At 45.2% G+C, this 20,793-nt stretch overlaps 2 protein-coding genes across 3 annotated transcripts; both read right to left on the reverse strand.

Annotated features, from left to right (window-relative positions):
• Nucleotides 1-5,901: 5,901 nt before the first annotated feature.
• Nucleotides 5,902-10,148, reverse strand: LOC113573178 (annexin A2). Its single transcript, XM_035523741.1, has 13 exons — nucleotides 10,052-10,148; nucleotides 9,229-9,283; nucleotides 8,978-9,071; nucleotides 8,505-8,599; nucleotides 8,247-8,360; nucleotides 8,027-8,117; nucleotides 7,864-7,943; nucleotides 7,615-7,674; nucleotides 7,261-7,354; nucleotides 7,062-7,157; nucleotides 6,735-6,793; nucleotides 6,448-6,570; nucleotides 5,902-6,222 (listed from the first exon to the last, which is right to left on the reverse strand). Exons 2-13 carry the CDS (start codon nucleotides 9,271-9,273, stop codon nucleotides 6,163-6,165), a joined length of 1,011 nt encoding a protein of 336 aa, XP_035379634.1. The 5' UTR covers nucleotides 9,274-9,283; nucleotides 10,052-10,148; the 3' UTR covers nucleotides 5,902-6,162.
• A 495-nt stretch (nucleotides 10,149-10,643) lies between these two features.
• Nucleotides 10,644-20,562, reverse strand: ice2 (interactor of little elongator complex ELL subunit 2). 2 transcript variants are annotated; one of them, XM_027003293.2, is made up of 15 exons: nucleotides 20,474-20,562; nucleotides 20,148-20,249; nucleotides 19,059-19,371; nucleotides 18,818-18,937; nucleotides 18,567-18,701; nucleotides 18,366-18,482; nucleotides 18,099-18,255; nucleotides 17,802-17,986; nucleotides 16,635-17,613; nucleotides 16,143-16,309; nucleotides 15,382-15,511; nucleotides 13,523-13,607; nucleotides 13,305-13,355; nucleotides 12,251-12,494; nucleotides 10,644-11,281 (listed from the first exon to the last, which is right to left on the reverse strand). In XM_027003293.2, the coding sequence occupies exons 1-15, from the start codon at nucleotides 20,485-20,487 to the stop codon at nucleotides 11,051-11,053; spliced, it is 3,030 nt and encodes a 1,009-aa protein (XP_026859094.2). In that variant the 5' UTR covers nucleotides 20,488-20,562; the 3' UTR covers nucleotides 10,644-11,050. The 2 variants fall into 2 exon arrangements, with proteins under 2 accessions (XP_026859094.2, XP_035379692.1); XM_035523799.1 differs by having other exon boundaries at nucleotides 12,251-12,518.
• Between the last annotated feature and the right edge of the window lie 231 nt (nucleotides 20,563-20,793).

The raw sequence follows: 20,793 nt of genomic DNA on the forward strand, positions 1-20,793 counted from the left end.
GGCCACATGTACACTGCACAGAACTAAAGTCATGCATGACTTGTAAAATATATTAAGACATAAGATATGTGTTTGAGTGGTCCATTTCTGGGAAAGACGTAGTGTCTGGGACTCAGAGGTCAGAGGTGCTTGTCTAGTGCACGGGAAGTTTTCAATAGGCTTTCTGATTCAGCCACCTACACCTTAGCTGGCAGAGGCAGTAAGCTAGCCGATAAACTCCTGCGCTGGTGTTGCTCATGCTACACTCCCAGACAGCGTCGTTCTCCTGACTTTGTTTGCCAGACGAGCAAAAACCAAGGACCAAAGCTGCTGGCAACAGAGAAATAAAGCAGCTCAGACCTATCTCTCCTCCTTCATATCCCAAAGTGGTAGGATATGCAGTGAATTACCTCAGCAGCAAGTGACCCAGGGCTGGAGAATAACTCAACATGTGCTGTGACAAAATATTCCCCAGTAAACTTCAGAGGCGAATATATATATATAATTTTTCCTTTTCTTCTTACCTCTTTCTGTCTCTGATATTTTCTTCTTCAAAGCACAAATCTCTCTACTGTGCCCTAGGGTTAATTAACATGAACCAAACAGGGAGTGATCTGAGAGAATAGGAAATCTCCACAGGTGAAGTGTCACATGGGAAACGTGTTGTCAGCAGTGAACCCCTCTACTCTGCTCTTTCCCTTCGAAGTCTTCTGAAAAAGAACAAGCAGAGCTGAAGAAGAAGTACATTTACAGACACCTTTTCAGAAGTTTCCGTTCTCACTGTCAGAACTGAAGGGTTTCATAGTTTAAGATTCAGACCTTTACATTTCACGTCCTGGCGTGTGAGGTAGGATGTAGTTTCAGGTAGCAATTCTGCTCCTGTGTTTTAGCTCTTTTGTTATTGTTGGTGTATGAATGCATAGTATGACAAATATGATCAAATGTTTGCTATTATGTCACAAATAATAATTATTGATTAAATACATATAATCAGAATAATAATTATTATTAGAATCAGAATAACAATTATGTTACACTTACAAGATATTTGTAGTGGTACACATACCATACCAAACACACTGGTCTACTACAAAAACATTATTATTGTTGTTGTTGTTGTTGTTAATAATAATAATAATAATAATGATAATAATATTATTACTACTACTAGACATTGTAGTAGTTGTAGTAGTAGCAACAACTACAACAACATCAGCAATAATAGTAGCATTAATGATGACATCACACTTTTGATTTAGATCCCAGAGTCTCTAAGTGAAACATAGGGAAGTTTATTTGATGAAAATAGCACATTAATGAAATTCTGATCTATAAAACAAAATAAAAATAAATGCTGCAATATACTACATATACCCAGCCTAAATAAGGTATTTTTATCTGGATTTAAAAATACTTGTAGAGCTTGCATACTATTCTCTCACTATTATATACAATACTGTAGTAATTACTGTAGTAATAATATAATAATTTTTTCACTGTAAACTAGGAAATATTTATTGCATTAGAATAATAATACTCCTAAGACACAACACAAGTGTAATAATATTTTTATATTTTATAATATCCTATTAAGAACTGTTGAAGATCGCCTGTGCTAAGGAGATTGCTTATCCTTCAGGTACAAACAGAATGCATTCATACCACACTAATTACAAGGTCCTCTACCTCAGGCTGACTTGCTGGTGACATTTGGTTCATGCTTGAGTGGCTGATAGGCTGATTTCCATCTCTTGGAAGAAGGTGTGTGTATGTGCGAGTGTGTGTGTGTGTGTGTGTGTGTGTGTGTGTGTGTGAACGTGGCTGAAGCAGTCCAGTGCATCGCCTCACAAGGGCAACAGGAGACAGGGCTGCCTTCGGGAGATGGGATTAAGGTAGCATGACAATCGTGGATTAAAGACACTTTCAGACAATCCCACAAACTCGCAGGTTAGGGGTTCAATGGCAAATGCTAAAATTCAGCCATGCATATGCATGAGCCGACGGTTGGCATCGCAGTTCGCTCAGAGCTTGTACAGGGCGTGCAGGCCCGTCCTGGCCGTGCATGTTACTGGGTGCACTGTGTTCTGCCCTTTCCCTTTTTCAGATTTTAAACTGCATGTTATTGCAGCCTTGGGCAAAATGGACACACCTCTAACTGTGAACTAAAGCCGTTGATAAGCTCTCTATCTCTGTTACGCTTCCTAACAATATTATTTGTGCAAAAGTTATATTTAAGTGTAACTGACCATGTTAAAGCAGTACTTTACAAAACAAATATGCAGTCATGTTAATCAGTTTTGCTCTTACTTAGTGTTAGTGTGCTAGTGTGGCCTGGACACAGAGGTGGCTAAGTGTCCCTCATTAACCCGGTGCTATATCGCAGGCCTCCTGGTGGACGGCCCTGCTCTATTGCAGAGAGGGTTGCATTAATATGCAACCTGCCGTAATGTTTGTGTTAACCAGTTCTCGGAATATTACAATTGCAAATAACTTGTATGTACACAGCATGTGTGGAGCCAGCAGCTTGTACAAACACGTTGAGAGTGGCGAGAGCCTAAAACAGATGATTAGGGCCACTTCACGGGCCATCGTGATTAGCGGCGCTGGATCAGCGCCATGCCTCTTCACACAGCGCTGCGGGTGACACTAGCCTAGTGCGGCCCACGGCCTGGGAATCACGCCAGGAGGCGGACGAGAGGAGGTACCGGCGAGCCGAGCATGGAAGCACTTTAAAGGGGCAAAGAATGAAGTTTAGCTGCCAACTGCGTGCCATCTTTTAGCTGCCGGCAGCCTGAAATTATGCACACCCCCAAGAACTCATCCTCCAATAATGTGAACAATTAATTATGCTTGTATTTTTTGTGTATAATGAGAGACAGTTGAGGAAAGATTCAGGTCAGATCCTGGCTTGATTTGACCTGAAGGGATTTTTTCACTGTGGGCCACATTACGTTAAACTAATTTAAGTCATTGAAGAAACTGCTGCTTTGGAGGTCACTGTTACATTTAAGCCAGCGATGCAGGCTTCTTACTTCATAGAAAAGGCTGTGTCTCAGTGCCTACAGGCCTGAAACTGCACACGCGTGCTGCCAGACTCTCAGTGTTTGTGCATTTATCATGTTGTCTTGGAAAGCAATTTCCTGTCACAGGAAAAAATCTGAAAAATAAGAAACTCAGTGTATTTATTGTGTGGAGTTCAAACTTAAAAACAAATAAAGAGGGATCATGACAGTCAGCGTTCAACTGATGCAACGGTACATGTTGGGTACGAGGTTTTAGCTTCCTGCTGGATTTATTTATGAAATGATTAAGTATGCAGCTTAATGTGAAATACACAAGAATCCATTTTTTTACACTCTGATGTCCTGCAGAGTATCTGCAGAGGCCATATTTGACTGTTTCCTGCATATATTTTAGTGTAGAAAAGGTATGTCAGAGAGTTGGGCCAAGTGGAGGGTCTGAGAAGCAGAAGGCAGGGCTTGCTTTGGTGTTCCTCGTGCTGTTCCCATCATGCCTACAAAGGCAAACGGCTGGAGGCCTGATGAGAACTGCTCTGTTGTCTCACTCTGAGCTTCATAAAAGGAAGCGGCCCTGACAACACCAAAGGCTACAGCTCCCTCTGCTTAGCAAGCGCAAGAGAGAGACGGGGAGCAAGGGAGCGAGGAGGAGCATCTGTCCTTCAGCAGAAGCCTGGAGGGAGTGTGAGCATGATCAGGGGTCACACTTTTCATCCCTGCCACTTCGCTCTCCGATCCTAACGGTCGCAGCGCCGGGCCGAGCTAGGCGGAGGGGCCCCACAGCGGAACATCAAATAATAAGGGCGAAAGAATACTCGTCAAATCGGCGTCCTCTGATTCCCGGCATTGTGTGGGAGCTGGTGAGGAGGGGAGCAGTTCTCCTGGCTTAGCCTGTGGGAATCCTCATTCCTGAAGCACATCCCACAAGGCTGCAGGCTGGAACACAGACACGCGCGCGCGCGCCACTATCACTGAGGCCTATTCTATAATTAAACACACCGTGCCACAAACATTTTTGGCTTGCCACAGGCATCCGCTTAGGAAGAGCCCAATAAGGGAAGGAGAGGGAATGCGTCAGTGCTCTCAGTAGTGCGATGACGCCATTGGTAAGAAAAGTGTTGTGCTGAAGTGCTGTTCCAGCTGTGCTCCTACTGTCAGCAGTGGTGGAGCTGGTGCAGTTTACACTCTTCTTGGCTGCATATTGAAGCGAATGAGTAATAATTTCATCAGATTTAAAAAGATTAATGCATTTTACTTGACCTTTCTCACTTCATCTGGAAGAACCCATAACATTGGCTATTACAGAGCATTATTATGAATTCTATTGTGAAGAAAATTGTAAACAATATTATTTAATGATTGACTTTCTCCAATTAAATAATGTGACTGTCGCTGACCACTTGCCATTTGCTAATACCAGTCCCTCCTCTCTTATCCATGTGTCCTACACGTCCTGTATCCCACCTGTCACGCACCTGCGCTGACATTCATGGGCTCCAGGTTCTAGCAGAATGATTGAGTGCTAGACTTTGCTGGGGCCAACTGCATCGTGTCAGTACTGGTGCGAGTACCCTGTGCCAGGGCTGGAGGCCCCCGTGGGCCAGCCTTGAGCCCAGCAGCATGTTGTACATCCACATAAAACAGGAAAAATATGGGAGGTACTCTGGCCTTTATGATGCAGAGATTAATCTGTCAGCGTGGTTTGCTGTAAATCCTCCCACTGCTTCGGCAAAAATTTCACCCTCCTTTCCACTATAGTTTATCTTTTATGGGCGATAAACATAAAACAGCACAAAGGGGTAATGTTCTCTTCTATATTATTACAAAATGACAATAAATTTGAAGGATTATAAATTGTTGAAGGAATTTCACCACCAACTTTGAGATAAGTTTGGTGCAGCTGAAGCCTTCAGTGCTGTCAGACTGCAGGCCTAATGCAGCTTTTTGAGCTTTGGCGTTCAGTCTTCAGTACAATGACGTGGAGAATTCGATTTATTTTTAATCTGATTGGCAAATAAGGATTGTATCCTGCAAGGACAACCCGAGAGACGTGCACTCTGTTCTACTAAAACCCGAGGGGCCTAATCAATAACGGCCTGATCGATAAGAGGGTCTAATCGCTCTCGCAGCCTCACACACCACACAAAGCTACCGTGTACAAGCACCTTCCTGCTATGATAATCATCTTAGCTGGAGGTTAAATGCGCATTTTTTAATCAAAAAAAAATTAGCGGCAAACAAGCACGGCAAAACACACTAATGATTAAAACATCTAAACAAGCCGCTTCGCTTGAAAGTGAAGGCGCTACGAAAACACTTTATTGCTCTCGTAAAACGACATTCCCATTCAAACAGACTTTCACTCACTGGCAGTGTGGGGATATGGATGGCAGCATTCTGCGATTATTATGTAATTGGTTTTAGAATGAATGTGATTTGTCTTTTCGTTAAGTAACAAATAAGAAAGGCAAGACTAATAATTTATGCGGCTGTACATATAAGCATATTTATATATTCTCATCATTAGCTCTAAACCAAAGCAGCAGGAAAACATTTGCAAAAACGTTTTGCTTTACCTCCTTTTAAATTAAGGAGACAAAATGTGTCAATCATATGTGAGATCAAATATTTTGGATTATTTAATTTAAAAAAAATTAAAAGGCAGCTCCAAGCATCAACGTGAAGCCTCAGCCGGCAGCGGACTAACTCTGGCCATTAGACTTGTAAGCAAATCCTCATAATGCTCTACTGCTCTCTAGTGGATGACTACAGAAATTGCACTTCTACGTCGATTTTATTACCTAGACATGCATACGCCAGGAAAGTACATGAAAACATTCGAGAGGAAAAAAAAAGTCACCGAAAAATGTTTGTTAGAAATGAAATGCAATTTGTCCACCATGGCACAGATTAATACAGTATCGTCCCTTTATTTATGTGATATATAAAATCACTTAAAAGTGTTACACATGTGGTTGTCTACAGTATATGTTTCCAAGACACAGTGCATTGCTGTGTGTCCAGTTTAAGAGATTATAAAGAGAATATCCATGAAGCTAGAATGACAGATGAGTCTGGGTGTCCAATAGGGCCAGAGACAGTGCAGTCTGGGACATGGAGCTTCACAACAGCAGAGCCAGCTGGAGGACGCGTGTCCTGGTCCATTCTAGTCGTCTCCCGCACACAGACCCAGCAGGACTTTCTGATAGTCTCCTTTAGTGTGCTCCTGCAGAGAGAGACTCATTCAAAAGGGCACGAATAGAGGTACTCGAAAACCCATTAGGAGGCACTTGTTGAGGCATAGTGCATATCTAGGCAAAGTTCCTCTGTTCCTTTGTTTGAAATGGTTGTAACAGTAAGGAATGCAGTATTTGTCCTGCAAAGCACTGCCAATAGAAATGGACTGGCACTGTGCACAGAATACTGCAAATGGATTATTTTGGAAACTTACAATGATGGTCTGGTAGAGAGACTTCCCAAACTGGGCCTTAAACTCAGTCCTTATCTTCTTCAGGTCCACCTCACAGCGCGACACTATGATCCTGGTTACCACTTTCTCCTTGGCTCCCTTGCTCTGAAACACACACACACAAAGACTTCTGCTGTGTGATGCAACCTCAGTGAAACCTTTCTGCTGTATCAGCACGACATTACAGAAAGGTGAACTTTTAAACATTTTTCTTTCCAACTCGTGAAAGTTTTTCAAAGGAAAGGAGAAACAGAATGAAATACAATTACCTTCATGGCGTCATTGAGTTTGCTGGCAAAATAAAGCTGTTTGTTTTCAAAGCACTGAACTACAATGGAAAGGTTTGGAGACATGAGAGACTGCATGTTCACAGAAAAAGGCCTTACTTCTCTAGATCATGTTGATTCCATGTTGAAATGACAAAATTAGAGCAAATAATGTTTCTCTTTAGAAAACATGGTGTTGCAAAAATCTGTTTACCTTAAACTATTTTATTTCAATGGAATACCAATATTCTGAGAGATTTTTTTTTCAGCATCTTGAAAAGACCAATAACCATCTTTATGCATAATTGAATGGTAGTGAGCAAGTCTAACCCAGGGTGAGGAAGGATTTCTCCAGGTCTCCTTTCACCTCCTTCCTGATGCTCTCCTGCATATCATAGGGACTGTAGCTCTTGTATCTCTCAAACACTGGAGAGGAACAGATGTGGCGGTCACACTCTCACACTACACAGAAGAGCAGCGCATCACTGGTGTTACTAAAGAAAAGGCAAAACGCCAGAGACTCAGGCACCTTTCTGCAGATGAGGGATGCTTCTCTCTGTGAAGATGGTGATCCACGTTTTGACATCGGTGCCTTTCCGCTTCACACCAGCTTCATACAGAGCCTGGGAGAAAGAGATTACACAGCAGTCAATCTCTCATACGCCTCTGCCATTGTTTAGACCGCGTTTAACATTAAAAGGTGACGTTACACCAATAAGCTGTAAAGGCTAAAAATGATGCCTTTTTCAGGATTTCAGAGTCTAGTGGACTGTATTAAATTTTAAATGTATTGAAGGTGTTGACTTAGAAACATTCTAATGAAGCAGTAATATCCTATTGTTTGGATAAGGGTAATAAATGACAGAGTCATGTCATGACTTACCCGGGCATCTTCATCAATTTTCTCATAGTCAACAACACTGCTTGGCTCAGCCCGCTTGACCTGTTAAGAAATCAGCCGAGTTAAGGTGATCGTTAAAAACATCTTCAGTTCAGAAGCAAGAGCTCCTGTTTAAATATGCAAAGAAACTAAACAAATTTACATTTGAACTCCTAACTTCACTATTTCCATATAACAAGCTGTGTGCGGGACTAGGCCTCCATCGTGATCAGAAGACCAACGGTGACTCGCCTGGACTAGAGCGATCAGCAGCTTGGCGAATTCTCCTGAGGTGTCTCCAGCCACGTCCTTCTCCAGGTCCTTCTTGAACACTGCAGAGAAACACATTGACTGGCAGGTCTTCTCACTTACTTTACATGAGCCAGGTTCCATCTGCAGCACCTATCAGACTTACGTTCTTTATACACTTTCTTAATCTCTATCAGCTCTGCATTGCTTCTAGAGCACAGGATCTCGATCAGGCTCTCCTCATCTGTTCCCAGACCCTGCGCGTGAGCGCGCACACACACACACACACACACACACACACACACACACACACACACACACAGTGTAGGGGTGTTGGCATATGCACTTCATCCTGGGTGTCCGTGTTGTCTTTAGGCTGATTGTACCTTTATAGAGGCCTTGATCTCAGAAGCATCATACTGAGCAGTGCTCTTCATTAATCCCAAAATTACAGTCTCCAGTGAGCCAGACAGCGCCCCCTTCAGAGCAGAAATCATATCCTGCAGAAAGGAGATTTAGGGCTTTAACCTCAGTGCTAACATTGCTACAGAAAACAGTCAATGCTAACAACAGTTCAACATTTACAAATTTACAAACATGCTTGTAACATCTTTGCAAAAAACAAAACGAAACTATATTCTGACCTTCTTGGCTCTCTTCTCATATGCAAACGCAATTTCTCGTCTTTGGCCATATGTCCGTTTGGTAAGGACCTGAATAATGGTCTGTTCGTCCACGCCTAGGATGTATAGAGTATGTGTACGTATGCGTAGATAGATTGATAAATATTTTATCAAGGCAATATTTCATCACATTGTAAATTGGTCTTTTGGGCTGGCATAGAGAGTGGAGAACAGTGCTGAGCATGTCGGCGGATGATTACTGTAGCCACAAAGACCTCACCCAGAAAACTTTCCATATCCCATCGCAGAGCTTCCCGGCAGGATGATGACTCACCAGCAGTGTTGATTTTGACCGCCGTTTGTTAAAGCACACATGCCTTCAGCAAGTTGGCTCTGGTGAGCACAGCGTGTGTGTACCCTTAAACTGCCTGGTCTTAAAGTAGTTGCGGTTCTTCACAAGAAGGCAACCAGAGGGAAGGTAACCCCCTTCTTACCTTTTGTTTTGATAGCAGTCTCAATTCTAGCAGCATCTTTGTCAGGATCGAAGTCAGGTACAGGGACCACAGTGGGGTATGTTGGCTCACTGGACTAAGACATGCGACAGACGTGTTCCAAAATTAATGGGGCATTAATTAGACATAAATTGCACATGTGCACAATATAACAGGTCAAATATACAAACTCGATACCTTAACGTGGGACAGAAACGGGGCAAAAATACCTACCCCGTGTTGAGAAAGCTTACCCCGAAATTAAGTGTGAGTTGACCCAGAAACTCACTGACCATCATCTTGCACCTCCTATAAGGAACAATGCACGACAGTTAGCAACAAATATCATTACTGACAATAATGCTGCCCTGTGATGTACTGAGTCACAGTGTTGTGCAATGCAGTTGAAGAAAGCAAAGGTTATTTTTCGCTCGAGGGAGGACAAGCCCACAGTCTGCGGCTAGCTCTTCCTACAGAACCCGTCTCCCGATGCCGCGTGGAGGGGGTGGATGGGGGTGGGGGTGGAGGGGGGCTGACGCACACACGGGTGGGTCAGCGAGCGTCATGTGGCGATGACCAGAAATCAAAAGAGGAAGAAAGAGAAGAAGAAAAAAAATCTCAGGTGCTCAAAATCTCGTTCAGTCTGGCAGGCTGAGAAACTACACAACTAAAGCTGGACAAGAACAAGATGGCTTTGTTTAGTGGGCTCGAGAAATACAGATCTTCTGCTGACTCACGGCGAGAGAGTTGTCGATGCATTTCTGTGCCAAAGGCTGTGATTAGCAGCAGTGAGTGTAAAGGCACACCCCTGAGAGAGCAGTGGGGAGACGATCGCTGCGAACTCGCCCACAGGTCGTAACTCCACAGCTGGACACTTTGAACAGAATCAGAGGTGCCTTTACTAATAGATGTTAGCCCTTCTAATTAGACCACTGCAGCTGACAGAAGAGGTCAGAGTGCAGGAATGGTATTTACAAGGTTGCCAGTGAAACTTTCTAAACCCCCCAGTACTTAATCCCACTTTATTTTAGTGACTGTGGTTTCATAGTTAGCTGCAAGTTCTTAGTTTTGACTTACCTAAGTGAGCAGTAACGCGATGATGCCTAGAAGAGTCTCAGCGACGTGGAGTGAAATGGGTGTGGTGGTTAAATACCAGGGTCACTGCCAGTTCTGCCTTTCCACAGGAGCTCCTCCTGCTCCCAGCTCCTCCTCCACTCACTGGCCAGACAGTTTGCACTTAAAGTACAACCACACGCTGGAATGCTTATTTCAAAGTTGATTATAGGCTCAAGAACAGCAAGCTCTCAAGAAATAAACATGTTTCTACCATATCAGCAAGAGAGCAACACTAGGCACAAAGACTAATAACGATGTACTCCCTGACTCTACGACAAACTGTGCTTGCATTGTTCTGATGTGTCACGCCTGGGGCCAGTTACCAGACTCAGATTACCAAAACCAGCCATGAGGGCTTGTTTAAAGAACCTCAGTCCCACCAAGACGAAGCTAAAGTGCCATGAATCAGCAAGTAGAACCTCAGGAAGGCAATGGAACCAATTTTCAAACTTATGAATCTGTGCAGAGCATCACCACTCTCACCCTGAGTTACTTTTCATATTGCATATATTTATTAGATTTGAAATTTAAAAAAAATAAAAATGCATGAAATGTTAAATTAAAAATGTTATTTTACAAATTAAAAAATACAAACCAAACTTTTATAAACTCTAAGAAAAGAACAATGATAAACTATAATCTGTCAAAAGACAGTGAATAAATAGGTCAAAGGTAAATATTTTAAGTAATTTAAGTCATACTCTCAGGAACCAAAGTATTAAAAATATTCCCATTATAATTTAAGCATGTTGACTTGAGCACAATACCAAACAATCTGAACATTTGGAAAAAATGTAGCGCCATCAAATACCCAGGCAAGTTTCACTTTATTTATATTTTCAACAAATGACTTTTTCCTCTACTTTCAGTGAAACAGCTGCTCTTACTCCAGCATTTCCCAGATTAGTCCTACTCTGCTCCTGCTGCACCTACTCCAAGTCCGACCACCTTCAGTGGATTCTAGTTTTCATTGCTCTTCTGGTTGCTGTGCACATCCTTCCTCACTTTGGTCTTCATGTTCTCAGTCCATGTCCCTTTCTGGGAGGCACGTTTCCACATCTGTGTCTTTCTCTTCTTCTTCTTCTTTTTCTTCTTCTTCTGACCTTGCCCAGGGGCTCCCGTGTTGCTCTGGGTCCCTTGTTTGGGGCCTGCTGTGGTCTTACTCTGCTTGGCTCCTTTACCAGCTCCTGCCTTTAGGAGTGAGTGACAGTTAGAGAGAGAGCGAGAGGGGAAATAGTGGTCTTATACTCATCTGAGAAAACAGCAGCACACGTTTTCCAGTTTCTTAACTCAAGCCAGGCTGAAGTGACTACGTCCAAAGGTTATTTGTGGAGGGGCAATAACGGTAATGACCGGATGTGCTGCAGCAGGCCAACGAGTTTAACACAGGGCTAAAGGCTAGGCTCTGGCAGAACAGATTACACGCCATACTTTCACCGTGTACCCATGATGTCACAGAAATGGGGTGCGTTGTATTTGGCTGAGGAAGGTGACGGGCGAGTTCTGCTTGATACAGAGTTTTACCCAAGGGCAGGCTGTAGCAGTGATCAAAGTGCTGAACAGGAACACTTTTTTCACTGGCCTGGCAAGAAACGCATGTCATGAATAGGGGTGTGTGTGTGTGTAACTCCAGGGGCTTTTCTGTCCAGCCTTCAAAAGTAACAATGTGATATAATGCGGGAAGAAGGTGTGGCCGTGATCCCCGGGGGGGGGGGGGTTGGAGGCTCAATCGAGCTGTTCCAGGAATGCTCTGGAGTACGTTAGTAACTGACACACTTATGGGCAGTATGGTGGAGGGCTTCGGACACACCTCAAGCAGTAGCCCTTCATACCAATGCTAAGTTATGTGCCTGAATGATGCATGCAAATGGGACTGACTACAAATATTCAAATATTTTCAAGGTCTCTTCACTATTGGGAAAGAATGGCAAACAACAGACAATGGTCTCAGGACATCTTAGAGCTTAGCTATGTGTACAAGTGTGTGGCTTAGTCAAACTCTGCCTGCATATTTTAAGAATACCTATAAAAAAAAACAAAAAACAAAAAAAACATTTCTTTAAAAGGATATCAACGGATTGATGACAGAGGATAACGAGAAATATGGTTGATAATTTCCTATCCTTCCTGAACTGAAAAGGAGTCTACAGCTCACCCTACCTTGGGTTGGCGTGGGGGGAACGTGCAGGGTGCTCTCCTGTGTTTTATGTGGAAGGGCATGAGGTGGAGAGGGTCCAGGGGCAGCCAGGACAGCCTGCCGTCTGCGGGGAGCACGGGCAGGCCGGCGTGCGCCGCCCGCAGGTCGTAGGCGCTGCGACTGGGCTTCTTGCCGTCAGTGGCTTTGAAGACAGTCACGAAGGCCTCGCCCGGTTTGTGGCCCAGCAGGTACCTACCCTCCTGTAAGCTGGAGCGGGGGGTGGAGGTTACACTGTTTCAGGGAAAACATCCAGCTGTAAACTGACATCCAACAAGCATGGCGACTGGTTTAATTTGTGATCTTGTAAATCATTCATATGCCAAGAATGTTGACAATGTTGTTTTAGTGTTTCTTATTATTAATAAAGACAGCACCAATCTGAAACGTGTACTCTTATTAAATAATTGTTTTAATGACAAATCAAAAATTTTTTTTTTTTTTTTTTTTTTATAAAAGAGGACAGACTGCTGTGGGGTGGCGGCTTATGATAAGTGACAAATGACAGACCAAAACGAACACGAGACTGATTGTGAAACATGCATTTCACCACAAACCCAGTTTGGCTGCATGCTAGAGATTACACATCTATTCACTCCTTAAGTTCCACAGTCCAGAGAGGGACCGAGTAGCTCGTTTTCGCGTTTTCTCAAGAAATAAAAACATTGGTTATCTTGAATTGTTAGTCGTTAGAGAACGGGAATTCCGAAGGGTAGAGCGGGCAGCTCTGGGTGACGAGGGCATGTTTTTCCAGCCCACCACTAAGCAGCAGACCTACCGATCGGTGAGGTTGCTCGCTCACATTAGCTCAACGTTCCTGTTCTAGCACCTTCCTGCAATGTTCAAGCAACGTTCCTGTCCAACGTTCTTCGCCAACCGCTGCAAAACGCAACAGGGTGAGCCTCCGCGCGGGACTGGCTACAGTGGGAAACGTGAGCGGACACTGCGCGCTACGTGGCGCACGAGATGAACATAAACGCTTAGGGGAGGAAAAACAAAAAACAAAAACCGTGAGCTCACCTCATGACCTTCTTCAGTATGTGGTAGAGTGTGTTCAAGCACCTGGCTGGCCTGCAAAGCAAACGAATAGACGCAACCCAATCACGAGTGTTACACAAGCACATCTGTAAAACCTGAACACCTCTGAAGGCATCACCGTGTTCATCTCCGTGCGCCAACACACACTCGGGGCGAGGGAAGGTCATTTGAAGACGTGCGGGGAGCTACAATCTGCATACCTGAAATCACAGGACGTGTTCTGGATCCAGTCAGCCGGGAGCTCTTGCAGCTGCACTACCTTTGATGTGCGTGCATTGATCCGTCCTACACACAAACAGACACGCACACACACACACGTAAGGAGTGTTCATATTACCATATGCTTTTTCATGCTGCTCTGCTGTGGAGCTGAGGCTGGCATGCTGCTAGACTCCAGCCCATTGTGGGACTGCATGAGGCGATAAGGGCTGAGCAGGCTGGGTGATCTGAACACACCTGCCTCTACATGCTCCACGATCCACTGAGCGGCGGGAAACTTTCCCATGACGCAACCCAATACTAGACAAACAAATTAATTGCAGGTTGCCTTTATATCCCGACCCGGGTTTTCCCGGAAGGTGCAAGCCATGACTATTCACTTTCACTTCACAACCGATCATCAGTGGCAGTTCAAATCTCTTATTTGCAGCGAGACGTGATGCAGAACTCAACTCAAGCCTCTCTGGCCCAGAGTTTAGCGTGCAATTTAGCACAAGACTACGATTTAGGCTAGACGATCTAATATTTGAAGAGATCAAGTCTGCTGGGCCCATCAAAACTTCAGAAAGTTGTAACGGACACTGATACAAAAGGGCTGGGCTCCAGGCCTCGCGACCAGCTAGAGCTCAGCACCCTCACACAATGGCGCGGGGCGACGGCATTCAAATGCCAGGGTGTAAATCCTTCTAAAGCCTCGGCCAAGTATGCACCAGAAGAGGAGAGGGAGAACAAGGCCATGCAGGCAATCTCCGAGGACGAGCCCTGGCCTGGACCCGCGAGAAGACCAGATTCTTCTGCCAAGCAGAAGGAATCTCAGCTTGGAAAAGTGAGGACGAGAGCACCGCATTCTTTGAACAGTTCAGTTATTCACTCTCGGCTTTTGCCTTCTGTGGTGAACCGAGTCAGATCAAAAACGAGTGAAGTCAGGTTCTCTTGACACGTTATTTTTCACACGAATGTTTCCATTCTAAATGAGCAATACAACAATGTCTATACTTCTCATACTCAAGATTAAGCCTAAAGTGTGTTGGACTAGAATGTACAAACAAAGCCAATTACCAGCACTGTGTTAAGTCCCTCAAACAAGCAAAAACCTGCCAGAGAATCAGCAAGCCAGCTGGCTGCTGCAGAGAGAGCGAGCGAGTGAGAGAGCGAGCGAGCAAGAGCGATCGAGAGAGAGCTGACAAAGCAAGAGCACGAAGAAAGCAAGAAGGAAAAATTCTCTTCCCCCTCCAGTTGCTACCCACTCTGAAGTTATAATGAAGGTAGCTATGGTAACAGGAACTCCAAACAGAAATGATGGCCATGTGAGTCATGCGAGAGGCACGCAGCCTCAGTAGGGGGAGGTGGCTCCACCTCTGCCCTGTTCTCACTGACTATGCAGCAATCCTCATCTAAGCTTGGGGAACAGTACTTGTTTATGGTAACCTTCAGTTGCATTTACATTACCTTCACATTTACGGCATTTAGCTGAGGATTTTATCCAAAGCGACTTGCATTTATGAGTGAACACAATGTTAACTGAGCAATTGAGGGTTAAGGGCCTTGCTCTGAGGCCCAACATTGGCAACTTGGCAGCAGTGGGGCTTGAACTGGCAACCTTCTGATTACTTGTCATGTACCGTAACCACTCAGCTACCACCGCCAACTTGATAAATAATCAGCAGTCCTAAGCAGGTTTCATGACTGACATATAAACACTTGTATGATTACTTGAATTCTAACACAATGCAAGACTTCCGAGATCCAGTTCTAGTTAAAGATGTCACAACTGCAGGAGGCCATTGTGCGGTGTGTGTAGTATATGTGTGTGCGCGCTGGCCAACATTCTACAGCGTACCTATGAATGAGACCGTGCTGGAGTGGAGTTGTTGCTCGGCCCACAGTTGGCATGCCTCGCTGTGAGTCAGGCTCTCACCTCCGTAACACAGCTGGTACTCCAGCTTGGGCAGCACGTGGACGGGCACCGCCTTCACCAACACACACCGCACACACATCGTTATTCCACACATGGGTCAGCCGTGACACACACACGTTCACTACAGAGCAAGTTGGACGCTGGGGAATAAAGGTACACCTGTGTGCTAACCCACGCGCAATGTTGGTATGTAATCTTGTTACACAGTACCATACTGTAGTGGACTTTATCACAGGGGCCTGTGCTGCAAACTAAACTACAGGCTGGTTTCCCAGACCAAGATTAGAATCATATCTAGACTAAAAAAAAAAAAAAGTTCAAGACTATGGCTTCAAGACTAGGCTTAATAACATATACAGTAAATCAGCCCTACAAAGTTAAACTCATGTTAAACATTTCAGAAGGCTCTGAATGTGCGCGCGCGTGAACTTGTGACTGAAAGCATTACAATCTGCAGATATTCTGATATGACCCAATAACAGGATCTAGGCTACGGGACAGTGAAGTAGGAGTGTGTTGACACAGAGGGAGTGGGGGATATGACACAGTGACCTGCTGGTAGAAACCTGGCTGTTCTCCTCCAGTACTGGAGCTGAAAGCTTCAGGAAACGTGCGTGCGTGTGTGTGTGTGTGTGTGTGTGTGTGTGTGTGTGTGTGTGTGGGTGTATGTGTGTGTCGCTCACCCTGAACACGTGCAGGTCGTGCCTGGGGTGCGCGATGTGCACGCTGCTGCGGACCATCAGCAGTACGTCCTGCAGGCTGTAAAGCTTGTAGAGCAGGCTGGCCTCGGCCGGGGGCTCGTAGTCGCTCTCGTCCTCGCCACTCACCTGCAGCTCCGCCCGCAGTAGCCCTGCCGAGACGAGAGGCGAGACCCGTCAGCACACGCCTCCACAGCATGGCGCCACGCTTCAACGCCGCCACGGATAGCAAAGGACCAAAAAAAAAAAAAAAAAGTTAAAGGAAAATGGACGAGAACGTATGTTTACACTAGGAAGCGACAGAGCTACAGGTGACCGTTAATTTCCTGCCTGCACTTCTGATCTGTTGATTCTCAAAAGCTTTTAGACGAAATATATATAACTGCAGTTTCAACTTGTACAGTACAACTTGATAAATACCGATGAATGCCACCTCCTAATATGAATGTAAAGGGGTGTGTGTGTGTGTGCACTGACTTGTCCTCTGCGCAGTGGGCTTGGGGGGGGCAGGAGCACAGGTCTCCTCCTGCAGGCCTTCTCCGGACTCCAGGTAGGAGGAGACGCAGGGCTTGACCAGGGACGTAGGGTGGTTGCTGCCTCGGCCCGCGGGCCCGCGGCACTCGGCCGGGTTCTGCGTTTTCGGCAGCTCCAGGCCCTTACTTGGAGCGGCCTTCAGCATGGCGTCCTGCATGCGCAGGATCTGCCCGAGCTGGTCGCAGTGCCCAGAGACTCTGGGCCTCTTAGTTCCCCTCTTGCCACCTCTGGCAGGGCTCGTGGGAGTCGTTGGCCCGGTCAGTTCTGAAGCCTTCTCACCGAGGGACAGTGCCATGCTGTCGGCAGGGCTCTCCGGAGCCGCCAGTATCGCCTGGCTCTTCTTTGCAGGGCCCTCCAGCAGGGATTCTGGGTAATCGATAACGAGGTGTTCCTCGTCCGAATCTGCGCTCTGAAGCGAAGAGGTGACGGAGCAGTGCCTTACCCGCTTGGCCGGTGGCCGGTCCAGTGTGGAGTGATCCTCGACAGTGCTTGGAGGAGACCTGGTGGACCCAACATTCAGAGGGGTATCGGCGCACTTCTCCGTGAAGCCCTCCTCAGCAGCAGCCTGGGCTGCTTCTGTTTGAACTTCCTCTTCCGCTGGTGTGGAGGCTGCTGAAGAAAAGTCCCACGATCCTTCAGTCCCGGGTTGGGAGCTTGGCTGCTCTTCCAAGTCTGCTTTAGGTGTAGATAATCCCAGCTTTCCAATTGTAGAAGGTGTCTGAGGCTCATTCTGGTCAGCCAAGTCCGCATTATGTGTAGATAATCCCAGCTTTCCGTTTGTAGAAGGTGCTTTAGGCTCACTCTGGTCCTTTGCTCTCTTACAAGGCTGACAAGACTCTCCAAATGACTCCAAGTCGGTTACGTCCACCTCGAAGTCTAAGCCGGTACTGTCAAATGAAACGACTGTCCTAGAACCATTTTCCTAAGAGAGAAGAAAACATATAATAAATGAATAAATAAATAATTATATATCAAATTAAATAGAATTAACTCCTACTCATTTTTAAAACAGTGGCTCTCTGTGGATATTTTAGACGCGCCGTTTCCAACATCCACTGTAAATGAGTACAAAAAACTAGTCAAATTTGACTCACTGAAGTAAAGGGTTACCTTTTGGTCAAAGTCCACTTTATTGGCGTAGTCCTCCGATGTAAGGAAAAACACGGGATTCGAGCCCGTCTTCTTGTACGCCAGTTTCACGCTCTCCTCGTGAAAGAGCAGATTTCTCTCCCTCCAGGTCACTTCCGTCTTCAGCAGAGGAGGGTCGATGTACGCCGTCTTACTCTCGCGTCTACCTGTAGAGTAACAAAATCACGTCACACGGCAAAGTCTTTGAAACACTCAGACCTTTGTCGGGTTGGCGGAGACACGCGGATTATAGGGCCAAAGGCTGCGGAAAGCTCCTCCCTCTCCCGCCGTTCACTTTAACCCAGACTGGCAGCTCCCATGCCTCGGCGCAGCCCGCGTCGTTGTTCACGAGCTGAAGGAAAGCCTCCTTGGCCAGGCAGACGTGTGGCTCATAGGTAGCACTGAGCTTCTCTGCGTTTGTATCACTGCTGATAGCCTGTGGAGCAGAAGAGGGACAATATCGCCCTCTGGTGGGTATTTCGCCAAAACTGGTTTGTCTCTTCCAGGTGAAAATGAAAAGGAATACCAGAGAGAATAAGCACGTACGGTGTGCAAACGCCGGGCCTTTTCACACGGGGAAATGACATCTGAAAGGGAGTCACAATCCACAGTCAGCTGTGTGTCTTCCGCCAGCATTCTTTTTTCCACCATCTCTATGTTGCCCTAAAAAGAAAACATCAGAATCAAATGAGTAAAAAACAAAACGAAACAAAACTCGTAAAACAATTCCAACATTGGCAGTCGTACCATTGCAAGCAGCTGTTTTTCAAAGTTGAGAGAAATGTCTGAAACAAACTTCCCTCCGGTCAAACTAGTGATTTCTTGGATAGTGTAAACCTGTGGATGGGTCTTCATATGGTCCAAACAGGCTTTAAAATATTCCTGTCAGTCAGGGGTAAAAAAGAAAGAAAAAGAAGTCATTAAATACTCATGAGACACAACCAAAGGGCACAGAGACATGATTTCAGCTGTAGCTTTCTGAAGACCAGGCCCTGTACCTCAGAGTAGCGGGAGGCTCCAGAGGGTAAGCGCTTGTAAGCATCAGCACATACTTTGGAGACATCCTGCAAGTAGTTCATAAACTCTGCTACCTCCTTGTTCACTTTTTCCATTAGAGGCTGTTTTGTTTTTTTTTTTAAGAAAAGGGAAAAAATATTTATATTCGCCTGCCAGATAAAGAGCTCTGAAAGGCATAAATTCAGATGAATGTGGCCTGGGTCAGTCAGAGTAAAGGCTTGCCTGCGGCGCTGTGTGGTAGTTTCTGGTTTTCAGCAACTGTATGTAAGTCGTTCTTTCTTGGATGTTGAGAGAAGAGTAGCGGGGATAGGGTACTTCTGGGTCAGGAAAGCCTTCCGGTGCCTTGCTCACAGAGGGGCTATTCCCACAGTCAGTAGGAGTTTGACTGCAGTCAGATGTAGGTCCATCAGAACTCTGGTTGTTCCTGGTGTTGGTCTGTGGTGTGGTTTGCTTGGTTTTGGTGGACTTTGGTTCTGAAAAGGGACCACCTGGTCTTGTCTTACTTTCTTCTTTCACTTTAACCTTTGCATCGGGACTATAAGGGCAAAGTATTGCTTCATTAGTCCAATGAACATAATGTATTATATTAATGTATTATTTCATGTTACATTAATACAGGAATAAAAGGTAAGGAAGTAATGTTTTGTACAACTGAGTACCCACTTGATCATTAATTAGCCTGTTTAATTTTTATCAGGACACAAATTGCATTATATTATTTAGTAAATGTTTTCCAGAGGATAATCAACAAAGTCCTAAAATTACTCTGCAGATATGGCCATTTAAACTCTAAATGTTGTTGTCTGAGGGACGTTGGCGCCGATAGTGTCTTTGCTGAACAATGACACGTCTAAGTGACAGTGGCAATCTCGTCTTGTAGATGACCTGCTTTTTATTGGTATGGGTTACACTCATTATTTGACTGATTGGTTCATTCTCATGAACTCCACACTGCTCAGTACAGAATTGGGAACAGGTCTCATTGGATTTGGCATTTTTTAATGAAGCCAGGTTAGAAAAAAACCAAAAACAAACCAATTAGAAGTAGTTCTAACAGCTACAATTGTTCACAAACCTTTAGTTAGACGTTGGGTTCATGAACAAGCCTTTGTGAGCAACAACTGACATACACCGCACGTTTATTTGCAGTCAAGATAAAACACCAGAATGCAAGGAGAGAAAAAAAATTCCTCTACTGCCATTTAGTGGAGAAAATTATCCTCAGAAAAAGGAAAAAGAAAAAAGAAAAAGTGGCAACTGGAGAAAGCGCTGCAACGTCGCCGCAGCGAGCACGGCTCCGCGCGCACTTACCTCCGCGAGGCAGCCCAGAGCTCCTGCACCGTGGGCGCGAGCGAGAACCTGTCCAGCACGTCTTTGGAAAACGGAGCCCACGCGCTGACGGGAGGCTCGTCCCTGCGCGAGCCCACAGACACGCGTCACACGCTAAAAGAGCGCGGATCGCACAGCAAACAGCTCAAAGGATAATGGGAGCCGTTATTTAACCTCGGCTCAAACTACACTACAAGACAAACTCAGGAACATGACTTAGCTTAGCGCCCCGTTATATACATGCGACATAAGTCGAAGTATTATTATTATTATTGGCACTAGTTAGGTGAAGGGAAAACAGGACTCACCACTGCGGCTCCATGCCTTAGAATGACACAGGACTGCGTTAGCCGGCTAGCTAACAGACATCCACCACCACCTTACTGCCGAAGGAGTGCTGCAGTAAGGATCGGCCGTGCGGACACAAGCGAGGCGCTCAGGGTTCCGCACTAACAGCCTCCGAAGGTTTTAAAGAATTAACATCGCTCTCCACTCAAAATCATGGACGTAAATGTCCAAAGTATACAGCATTATTATTATTATTATTACTAATAATAATAATAATAATAATAATAATACCGCATAATTGTTAACCTCAATTAAGACACGCAGTAAATAAGAGCCCATT

This window comes from Electrophorus electricus, chromosome 2 (genome assembly GCF_013358815.1).
Source record: "Electrophorus electricus isolate fEleEle1 chromosome 2, fEleEle1.pri, whole genome shotgun sequence".
Taxonomy (NCBI): domain Eukaryota; kingdom Metazoa; phylum Chordata; class Actinopteri; order Gymnotiformes; family Gymnotidae; genus Electrophorus; species Electrophorus electricus.

Excerpts from the sequence above, each read along its gene's own strand:
- LOC113573178 (XM_035523741.1), bottom strand. The coding sequence starts at position 9,273 with ATGATGGTCAGTGAGTTTCTGGGTCAACTCACACTTAATTTCGGG. Across the intron at positions 8,600-8,977 it reads GACTGCTATCAAAACAAAAG|GCGTGGACGAACAGACCATT; the intron begins GTAAGAAGGGGG and ends TATACATCCTAG. Across the intron at positions 6,223-6,447 it reads CTCTCTACCAGACCATCATT|GAGCACACTAAAGGAGACTA; the intron begins GTAAGTTTCCAA and ends CTCTCTCTGCAG.
- ice2 (XM_035523799.1), bottom strand. Across the intron at positions 18,702-18,817 it reads GAGCCTCCCGCTACTCTGAG|GAATATTTTAAAGCCTGTTT; the intron begins GTACAGGGCCTG and ends CCTGACTGACAG. Across the intron at positions 16,310-16,634 it reads GCCCACTGCGCAGAGGACAA|GGCTACTGCGGGCGGAGCTG; the intron begins GTCAGTGCACAC and ends TCGTCTCGGCAG.